At 47.4% G+C, this 11,532-nt stretch overlaps 1 protein-coding gene across 1 annotated transcript; it reads left to right on the forward strand.

The window, feature by feature from the left end:
* The first annotated feature begins 1,299 nt into the window (after positions 1–1,299).
* LOC147747693 (uncharacterized) lies at positions 1,300–5,630 on the forward strand. Its single transcript, XM_086936349.1, has 2 exons — positions 1,300–2,539; positions 5,608–5,630. Exons 1-2 carry the CDS (start codon positions 1,300–1,302, stop codon positions 5,628–5,630), a joined length of 1,263 nt encoding a protein of 420 aa, XP_086792475.1.
* The last annotated feature ends 5,902 nt before the right edge of the window (positions 5,631–11,532 follow it).

Here is an 11,532-nt window from a genome sequence, read left to right on the forward strand (position 1 = left end):
CAACTAGAGCGCTAACAGTCCTACTTATTACAAAGGTATGGCACACCTGAAGCCATCTTGATTGGAATAAAGTGGTAACTCTTAAAACATTTAATTTAAAAAGGAACAAAATGAGGTGGTATATTTTGCCATAGAAAGTATGATTAGTGCTGCAGAAAAAAAAATGTGGGCACATTTTGAGTGACTTCTCAAAGCCTCTTTTATTTCATTAAAAAATTCTGACATGCAGTCTCCCAAGATGGCCACCAGAGACAAAAGAGCCCAAATATCACCCAGATGTAGCCCAAGTATAGCCCAATGACAGAATGTCCCAGAGCGTTCTAAAGAACAACTAGAGCGCTAACAATCTTACTTATGACAAAAGTATGGCACACCAGAAGTCATCTTGATTGGAATGAAGTGGTAACACTTAAAACATTTAATTTAAAAAGGAACAAAATGAGGGGGTATATTTTGCCATAGAAAGTATGATTAGTGCTGCAGAAAAAAAAATGTGGGCACATTTTGAGTGACATCTCAAATTCTATGTCAGTCCACGGAGGCTCTGATTATGCTTCTCTTATCTTTACTGACCAAAACAGCAGCCAATAAACAACTTTAAACTTACATAACCCCGAAAGGACAACCCCCTCCATAAGTCTGCACCAATCACAGTCCAGTCCAGTACAATAACAGTCTATGCAAAACCGGAACCTTCATCTTTCTTTGCTGCTGCAGCAGCGAGTTAAGTGCCTTTCCCTTATTTTGCTTATGAATGAGGGTTTATGGTGTGAATTTTGGTTTTTATGGTGAAGGTGTATGAGCGAGTGCACGACTGCTTGTAGCGCGATTGCGCTTTCTGTCTTTGCGCCTTGCGAGCGTTTTTTCTTCTCTACGTCGGGTTTTTCATACCCGGTCCGCCGTCCTGCGACGTGCGCTGAGTGTCTGGGCGCGTTAGGGGGCGGTGGAGCAGGAGGAGGCAGACGCGGCACAGGGAGCAGTCGAGTGTGTGCCCCAGATGTACCGCGCATGCGCAAGGAGCCGAGTTTCGTTTTGAGTTTACCGGCTCCTCGCGTTTGGCGCGTTGATGGCTGCATAAATCCCTGGTCTCATTGTAACGCTGACCGGAGCGTGTCCGGAGCAGAGCTTTGCTCGAGGGGAGTTCTCTAGATTATACAAGGGGTCTCCTTCCACCTTATATCGAGCTGCCTCTGTGGTGTGTGTTGGCAACTGGGGTTGCATTGTGTGTGTGTAGAGGCGACACCCCTGGGCTACTCCCCCCCCTATTAATCTCCTCCTCACCTCCTTTTTCTCTTGCATATGGCGTATTACACCGAGGAGGGCGACCAGTGGGTCGAATTTAATGAGTATGAACAGTATGAGCCTGAGGAAGAACAACTGGAGGAGAATTTAGGTGAGGCTCTGGCTACCCACGACCAGAGCTCTGTTAGTAAAGCCCTGATTAAGGCGTTAAAACCTTTTACCAAGTCCCATCATCCAGCGGGCAAGAGGAAGTTTAAATCCTCACGAAAGGGGGATACTTCTGATCAGTCCCAAGACCACAAGATAGCGCAGATGGCCAGGTCAGTGATGAGGGACCATGGCTCTATGGCTTATCAGACCTCGGGGGAATCCTCCTCGACACCGCCTGATACTTCAGACTCGGAGGCGGAGTCTTTAGTTTCTAAGAAGAAGTCTAAGAAAACTAAACACACGGCCTTCAAGGCCGATGATAGTCAGGTCCCTAGGAACCTGCTATTTGACCCCAATAATATAATTCACCCTAGATCCACGGAGTGGGTGCCTTGTGCCGAGGTTGCACATTATGTCACCAACAACTTGCGCCAAGGCTTTGAGAGTGGGGTTCGAGCCACTCTGAGGTCGGAATGTCTAAGACTGTCGGTGACGGGGAAGGTGGCGGATACTCCGGACCTTGACCCTACCATGACAGCATTCATGAGGAAGTTTGCTAAAGACCCCAAAAAAGGACTGGATAGGGTTTGGCGGGGGTGCCAGGACAAGTTACTGGACGTCTCTGGACCCCTCACTAAGATTCTGGAGGCCGCTGTCAAGGCTAAGGAACAGGGCGTGCCTATGGACACGTCTGATGTCATGGAATGGGCCCAACGCGTGATGTGCTTTCTGGGAAACGCAAATGTGGCGCTGTCTACGGAGCGGAGACGCTCTTTTCTTATGCGAATAGACTCCCAATTGGCGGAGATGGCCTCCAACGAACCTGGTTCTCTGGCTAACGGCATGCTCTTCGGAGACAAGTTTGTTAAAGAAATGGGCAAGTACGTTGCCACCTTTTCCGCGCTGGACAAGGCGCAGACCACAATTAAGAGGGTGCTTCACACCGGTGTTTTTGACAGGGCCGGACGCCAACGAGGTCGAGGGTCCGGCCGAGGTTTTAATCAGACCTCCCGCGGAGGTGAGCAGAGAGGCAGAGGCTACCAACGCCCCAACTTCTACCCCTCCCGTAATCGAGGAGGTCGTGGCAGAGGACAGAAAGGAAGCTACAGAGGACAGCATAATAACTCAGGAGACAACTCCTACTCAGGTACGAATTCTTTGTGCGACGGAACACATGGTGGGGGGCAGGTTGGCCTTGTTTATCCACAAGTGGCAAGATCTGACAACAGATCCCTGGGTGTTACAATCCGTCCAAGGGTATCACATAGAGTTTTATGCATCCCCCGCGCAGCGACAAGCGCCCGCGCCACTACATTTTTCCCTTCAAGAACAGAGTTTCATAGACGCAGAAGTGCGGGCTTTGCTCAGGAAAGGGGCAATTGTGGAAACTTTGCCGCACGATCACAGCTTTACAAGCACAATCTTCGTAGTCCCAAAGAAGGACCAGGGCTTTCGGTTAGTTTTAAACCTCAGGGATTTCAACGCATGGGTGGTGTATTGACACTTCAAAATGGAAGGCATACACCTACTGCGAGACATCCTGTTAGAACAAGATTGGATGGTACGTCTGGATTTGAAGGACGCTTACCTAACGGTGCCCATTTTTCCACCGCATCGGCGGTTTCTTCAATTTCAGTGGCGCAACACATGGTTCGAGTTTGCCGCCATGCCCTTTGGCCTCTCGTCCGCTCCCTGGTGTTTCACCAAACTGATGAAACCGATAGTTCAGTGTCTGAGGGAGAGAGGCGTAAGATTGATCATCTACCTCAACGACATCCTGATCTTGGGATGCTCTCCGGAGATTGTTTCGCTCCACTTGTCGTGGACGTTTCACCTCCTTCAGGACCTGGGTTTCCTGTTGAACTTGCAGAAGTCCATTCTGGTACCTTCACAGGTTATGGAATTCCTGGGATTCCAAGTCGACTCTGTGAAAGCCCAGTTGCTCCTACCACTCAAGAAGAGGGTGGCAATCAAGAAGGAGTTGAGGAAAGCACTTGTCTCTCCGACAATTTCCTTGAGGACCTTGGCTCGCCTGGTGGGGCTTTTGGCCTCCTCCATCCAGGCGATCTTCCCGGGTCCCTTGCACTACAGAGCGATGCAACGATTGAAGGCCTTACACCTTCGCAAGGGCGTGACTTACGCCCAACAGGTAGTGTTATCAACGGACGCGCGCACGGAGATGAACTGGTGGTTGGAACATTTGGAAGCCTGGAACGTCAGAGCCATTTTTGCGGCCACCCCAGAGGTTGTGATAGAGTCGGATGTGAGCCGGTGGAGCTGGGGAGCCCGTTGCGGCTCGGTGGAGACCGGGGGCCGATGGTCCCGCGAAGAATTGAAACTCCACATCAATTGTCTGGAACTCCTGGCGGGTTCTTTTGCGGTGCGGACTCTATCCCCTCAGAAGGTCTCGTGTTGTATTCTACTACGCATGGACAATGTGTCCGCAGTACGGTACATAAATCGCCTCGGGGGCACCAGATCTCATCTCCTAGCGGAGATTGCCAAGGACTTTTGGCACTATTGCCTGGACCATCAGATATCGGTAACGGCGGAGTACATTCCGGGGTCTGTCAACGTGACGGCAGATTGGAACTCACGTTATTTGAGGGATGCCAGTGATTGGAGGCTGCATCCCAGGATTTTCAGGGCCTTGGACCGCTTGTGGGGTCCGTGTTTAATAGACCTGTTTGCCTCACGACTCAACCGACAGTTGCCCCATTTTTTCAGTTGGCGTCCGGATCCGTTGGCGATCAGCTCGGACGCCTTTCTTCAATCATGGACGACGGGCATTCTGTATGCCTTCCCCCCGTTCATCATGATCCTGAGGGTTCTGGCTCAGATTCGGAGACAGAAGGCAGAGGTGATTTTGATCTCTCCATGTTGGAAAACCCAAGCGTGGTTCCCGGTCGCGATGACCCTTGCATGCGCCTCTCCGGTGCGAATCTCATCGTTCCCAGACCTGCTGACAGACCCTGTGGGCCTTCAACATCCGCTGGTCCTTCTGGATCAGTTGTCTCTCATGGCGTGGAGACTTTCAGGAGACGCTGGCAAGTGCCAGGAGTTTCTCAAGACACTCTCTTCTTCTTGTCACAGGCATGGGCGCCTTCCACCCACAAGCGTTATGAGTCGGCTTGGAGACGCTGGGTTGGTTGGTGTAACGAGCGACAAGGAGATCTGGTGGGATCACATGTCTCTGTGATTGCGAATTTCTTGTCTGATTTGGCTCGGTCAGGCTTGGCGTACAGGTCGGTGAACACTTTCCGATCGGCCATTTCGGCGGGGCATCCACATGTGGATGGCAGACCTGTCGGGGAACATCCACTGGTGTGTAAGGTGGTCAGGGGGATCCGGATGGTGAAACCTCCTCAGCCTAAGTATACGGAGCTTTGGGACGTTTCTGTTGTCCTACGTTTTTTATCGGCTTGGCCGGCGAATGAGGGTCTGTCTAGGAAACAGCTCTCAGCGAAGCTTACGATTTTGCTATGCTTGATCTCCTGCAGAAGAGTCTCGGACATTCGAGCACTGGATTTAACAGGTAGAGTATTTACTCCTACGGGAGTTTCCTTCACGATTTCAAAACGTACTAAAACACATTCAAAATGTATTTCTTATCCTGCTTTTCCTCACCACAGTAAATTGTGTGTAGTAAAATGTCTGAAGGTATATGAGGACTGTACTAGAGAATTTAGGAATGATTTTGGTCAGTTATTGATTTCTCTACAGAGACCTTTCCGCCCAGTCACCAATGCTACTCTGGCCAGGTGGGTCTCCTGGTTGTTGAGTCTGGCGGGCATTGATTCCTCCAAATTTGGAGCTCATTCTGTTAGAGGGGCTATGGCCTCAAAATCCTTTGGTGCCGGGTCTCGGCTTCAGGACATCATGACTGCGGCTGATTGGTCATCTGAATCTACTTTTAAAACGTTTTATCAAAAACCTATTGTTGATGTGGCCTCGGTGGTGGTGGAGAAACTTTAAACTAGCATAATCAGAGCCTCCGTGGACTGACATAGAATGAAAAATTGTCTAGCATTCGCGACAAAGAATTTTCAATTCTATTAAGGACACAGAGGCGAGGATTATCCCACCCGAGTTGCCAGTAATGTACTTGGTATATCGATTTGCAGATGTGATGTATTTTACCCTCCCGAATGATGTTATGGCTTGTTGTATTTCTTGATGTTGGAATAGCCATTACGACATATTTTCTTGTTTCAGGTGATCAGCACAAACAGACCTGAGTACGACTCCGGCGGACTGAGCTGGGTCTCAGCTGAGGAGCAGTTTTCCCCTCCGGACAAGAGGATGCGATAGTTGCCACGTTGGGCTCCGGTCTTGGTTGGACTGCGGAAGACATCGCAAAGAAAGAGGAAGGTTCCGGTTTTGCATAGACTGTTATTGTACTGGACTGGACTGTGATTGGTGCAGACTTATGGAGGGGGTTGCCCTTCCGGGGTTATGCAAGTTTAAAGTTGTTTATTGGCTGCTGTTTTGGTCAGTAAAGATAAGAGAAGCATAATCCTCGCCTCCGTGTCCTTAATAGAATTGAAAATTCTTTGTCGCCAATGCTAGATAATTTTTCATCCTCTTCAATTCCTTTAAAAATATGTTGACATGCAGTCTCCTAAGATGGCCACCAGGGACAAAAGAGCCCAAATGTAGCCCAAATATCACCCAGATGTAGCCCAAGTATAGCCCAATGACAGAATGTCCCAGAGTGTTCTAAAGAACAACTAGAGCGCTAACAGTCTTAGTTATGACAAAAGTATGGCACACCAGAAGTCGTCTTGATTGGAATGAAGTGGTAAGTCTGAAAACATTTAATTTAAAAAGGAACAAAATGAGGGGGTTCATTTTGCCATAGAAAGTATGGTTAGTGCTTCAGAAAGAAAAATTAGAGCACATTTTTAGTGACTTCTCAAATCCTCTTCTAGTTCATTAAAAAAATTCTGACATGCAGTCTCCCAAGATGGCCACCAGTCACAAAAGAGCCCAAATGTAGCCCAAATACCATCCAGATGTAGCCCAAGTATAGCCCAATGACAGAATGTCCCAGAGTGTCCTAAAGAACAACGAGAGCGCTAACAGTCTTACTTATGACAAAAGTATGGCACATCTAAAGCCATCTTGATTGGAATGAAGTGGTAAGCCTTAAAACATTTAATTTAAAAAAGAACAAAATGAGGGGGTTCATTTTGCCATAGAAAGTATGATTAGTGCTGCAGAAAGAAAAATTAGGGCACATTTTGAGTGACCTCTGAAATCCTCTTCTATTTCATTAAAAAAATATTCTGACATGCAGACTGAAACATGCACTTTGAACACCAGCAGCAGACTTCCCTGGTGAGCAGTAGCTTAACTACAGTGATCTAATGAGCAACTAGAGTGCTAACATTCAGAATTTATGGCAAATGTGTGACACATCTGAAAGCCTTCTTGATGGAACCAAAGTAAACAAGCATTGAAAATGCAATAGATCTCTCCCTCGTTTAAGTTAAAGCCATTCTGTTTGTAATGAGGTGACTTTTTAGCTTTGCTTTTATTAGTGTTTTTTTAAAACTTTCATGTAAATAACATGCATATGTATGCATATATGTATATGTATGCATGCATTTATATTAGTATTTATATAGATATGCAGATTATATATGTTTATATATGTATGTATATATATATATACACATACATATATATAAATGCATATACATATATATGCATATATATATGTGCATATGTGTGCGTGTAGAGAGAGGTAGAGAGGTAGAGGTGTAGATGTAGAGAGGTGGAGGTAGAGAGGTAGAGACTAGTAGAGAGAGAAGTAGAGAGGTAGAGAGTAGAGAGTGAGTAATAGAGAGTAGAGAGTGAGTAGTAGAGAGTAGTAGAGAGCAGTAGAGAGAGTAGCAGAGAGTGAGTAGTAGAGTAGTAGAGTGAATAGTAGAGTGAGTAGTAGAGAGTAGTAGAGAGTGAGTAGTAGAGAGTAGCAGAGAGTAAGTAGTAGAGTGAGTAGTAGAGAGCAGTAGAGAGTGAGTAGTAGAGAGTGAATAGTAGAGTGAGTAGTAGAGAGTGAGTAGTAGAGAGTAGTAGAGAGTGAGAAGTAGAGAGTGAGTAGTAGAGAGTAGTAGAGAGTGAGTAGTAAAGAGTGAGTAGTAGAGAGAGAGTAGTAGAGAGTGAGTAGTAGAGAGTAGAGAGTAGTAGGGGAGAGGGTAGTAGAGAGAGAGTAGTAGAGAGTAGTAGAGAGTGAGTATTAGAGAGTAGTGGAGTAATAGAGAATAAGTAGTAGAGAGTAGTGGAGAATATTTCAAAGTTTGGCACAGCACCACTTGCACAAGTCCAATCAAATCATATCACTTAGAGTCCTTATTGAAGCGCTGAATCATGGTGTATATTCAAATGCTTTTATTTTCCTCAAGTTTATGTACCACAGCCAGCCGGCGCGTTTCGTTCTGTACAACAGAACTTCTTCAGGGCGTTCTTATTTCCTTCAAGTTATGTCGGTATCCTGTTGTCATATAACTAGATATTTCTTCCAAATGTTAGATGAGACGTAAGTACATTCTTATTCAAAGTGACAAGGTATCAATTTTACCCACACAATTCGGGCAGACTTGAGTAATTTATAGCATCCTCAAAGTCAGTCTTTCAAAAATTCCAAAGTATAGGACATGATAATCCAAATCCAAATGTTTCTCAAGAAAAGTCATTTTCAATCGTTCGGAATATCGGCGTTTGGGCAGATATGACCCTGGGACCCCCAGTATGCAAGGGGAATTAGTCCCCCCTCTGCAAACGCGCCAGTGGCCTGCGTTGCAGAGAGGTGTAACAAGGGGCATAGCCTCATTACACCTCTGCAATGTCGCCCCCTGGCGCATACTGGAGGTTCCAGGTGGGCTAGTTGGCCCCCAGGGACCCCCAGTATGCAAGGGGAATTAGTTCCCCCTCTTCAAACATGCACGGGGGCTGCGTTGCAGAGAGGTGTAAAAAAGGGTGTGGCCTCATTACACCTCTCTGCAATGCAGGCCCCTGGCGCATACTGGAGGCTCCTGGTAGGCTAGTTTGCCCCCAGGGACCCCAGTATGCAAGGGGAATTAGTTCCCCCTCTGCAAACGCGCCAGGGGGCTGTGTTGCAGAGAGGTGTAACAAGGGGCATAGCCTCATTACACCTCTGCAATGCAGCCCCCTGGCGCATACTGGAGGTTCCAGGTGGGCTAGTTGGCCCCCAGGTGCCCCCAGTATGCAAGGAGAATTAGTTCCCCCTCTTCAAACATGCACGGGGGCTGCGTTGCAGAGAGGTGTAAAAAGGGGAGTGGCTTCATTACACCTCTCTGCAAAGCAGTCCCCTGGCGCATACTGGAGATTCCTGGTGGGCTTTCAGGTCTTATATAGTTAGGAATTAGCATTAAAAAAACCTTACAAATTAACTGAAAAAACCATAGGTTTCAGGCCTTATATAGTTATGAATTAGTATTTAGAAACCTTGCAAATTCACTGAAAAAACCATAGGTTTCAGGCCTTATATAGTTAGGAATTAGCATTTTAAAAACCTTTGAAATTCACATAAAAAACCATAGGTTTCAGGCCCTATATAGTTAGGAATTAGCATTTAAAAAACCTTTAAAATTCACTCAAAAAACTATAAGTTTGATGGGTGTTATAGTTAGCTGGACATTTCACTCATACAAAACCATGGAAATTGCTCCTATATAGTTAGTTGTACTAACTATATTTCGCGCACCCGCAATCCACTGCTGATGATGTCACATATTACATCATTCATGACATGGTCAGTGACATCACTGATGACATCACTGATGACATCACTGATTTATATATTTTCGTGTCGTCCAGAGACACGTCAAGGAGCTCCCGCTTCGTGAAGTTGGCTGCCTTTTCCTGGTGTCTGCGCAAGCAGTTTCTTCCGTCAAGGTATTGGCATAAGGCAGCCCACCAACAGCAAAGCAGGAATGCACGGAACGCTGCGTGATAGCAGTCTGTGATTTCACGGATGTGGCGTATTTGTATAGCGCGAACAATGACCCGGAGGCATCCCGGCGCTTGTACTCCTACCACAAGGGAACCCCTCCTGGCTTTTCCTTGTGGGGTGTCCACTCCTGGGCATCACATGGTGAAACCAGGCATCCCTTGTGTATCAGGGGGCCTTTGTGGAGACTAAGCAAGCTATTGCCCAGAGTTGCAGCGTGGGACCCATGCTTAGAATCGGCACTGAGGCGAGAATATCCGGTCAGAGGAATTTAAGCCCGAACCCGCCGAGCCGGTAATCGAACCCTGGTCCCTGGCCAGCGTTCTGCATCAAGGTCTGCCGCTCTAAGCATTGAGCCACACTTCTCCACTGGTGATGGTGTTGGTGTCTGATTACTGACCCACGACCTGGCGGACCTGTACCCTGGGGGTTGAAGCGGTATTGCGGGGACTTGAGGGGTTCCTATGTTTTTAAAAGACTGTTTGAAGAAGTACGCTAAGCACTGCACACACCTGGAAATACAGGAACTTTTTTTCGGTTTCCCCACGTATCATCAGCCCAAAATGAAGTATGCTGGGAGTTGTAGTGTAAGGAGATCGACACTACAATCAACGATCACATGGTTGGGGCAGGCGTGCACCGATCAATTAAGGACTGTTGCAGATAAAAGAGCTGTGTTAGATCCCCAACCGGCCCGAACACTGCAGGGACGTAGCATGCACCAGTCCCCTTCTCCTGCCCACTGGACACCCACAGGAACCACACTGTGGGTGCACCTATGGACTAGAAAAGAGGGTGGCTATATGAAGAAGACACCAAGTCTGCCACCCTTGACAGCACCAGGACACTGCTCCCACGATCTTTGCGCTTCTGCACCTGCAGCACATGTAGGGAAAAACAACACGTTGTACATTCACTGGGCACTACTAATATCAACCCCCAATGACCATGCCTTGTCCACCAGTTAGCCCCTCTCACCTGTGTATTGTGCAGGCTTGGCTTCGCAAAGATGCTGTGTAACGTGAAAAAACAAATGTTGTAAGGTTCGGACTGCTATATAGACTATTGCAGTATCAATGTGGGAGCATGGGGCATGACACTGGCGCTGTAAAAGTTAAACCGGGGAAAAAGGTCAGGGAAGGCAAGCAGCCACTACCAAAAAACCCCGTTAGAGGACTACATGAATCCGAAGGGGCAGAGACAAGGGAACCCTCCGTGCGCTATCCAAACAGCGCTTGTGTGAAATCAGTACCGCCGCGGAGTGACCCGAAACGTCACTTCCGCAAACAAGGAGGCGGATAGCGCTGAGTTGGGGACACCTTAAAGTGTAGCGGCGGTTCACAGCACTACCGCGAAACGCTGGCAGGCTCGCTAGAGCGACCGGGAGCCCCCTGTTCACTCAATCAAAAAACGGAAAGCAAACTAAACCCCCCAGTGACGAAAAGAGAAAAGAAAGGGAAAAAAGGGAGGGATACCAGGATACCTCTAAATACCTAACACAGGAGAGAAAAGACGGGGAAGGGACGGGAACGAGGTAAAAAACAGGAATGACCCTCCTCACGAGCCCGTGAGAGGGTACAGCTCAGCAAACAAGGGAAAGGACCACAGAGAGGAAAAAATCAGCTCTGCAGCCTCCAGCATCCAACAACCAGGAAGGGAATCCAAACACTGGCAATATCGAGCAATGAGCTAAAGGTAGGACTGACTATTTATCTCCCTACCCCTGGTCACATGATAGCAAGGCATGGCCATTGAAACAGGACTAGCTCGATTCCTAACAAGCTGGACGTACATTCTTGCAGTTGGGCAGTGGCGTCTGAGGAAGGCTAAATGCCGAAATGCATCACGCCTTACCTGCCATACAAATAAAGAACCTCTCTTCTCAGTCCTCGTGTGTGGCTCCTTCCTTCGGTTTCCCTGGAGGTGGATTTGTGTATATATATATATATATATATATATATATATATATATGTAGAAATACAAGAATGGTGTGCTTCCGCCGCTTACACAGCGGGCATTCGACAGGGTCGCCAAACCCTCAATATGTCAAAATCCTGGTACCACAATCCTTTTGGAAAAACCAGAGTCGAAGCCCAAATCGATTTCAAAGTGCTTTAAGATTTATTTGGCAGAAAAACAACCCTACGCGTACCTCTTGCTCACGG

The sequence above is a fragment of the Lissotriton vulgaris genome, chromosome 1_1 (genome assembly GCF_964263255.1).
Source record: "Lissotriton vulgaris chromosome 1_1, aLisVul1.2, whole genome shotgun sequence".
Lineage (NCBI taxonomy): Eukaryota > Metazoa > Chordata > Amphibia > Caudata > Salamandridae > Lissotriton > Lissotriton vulgaris.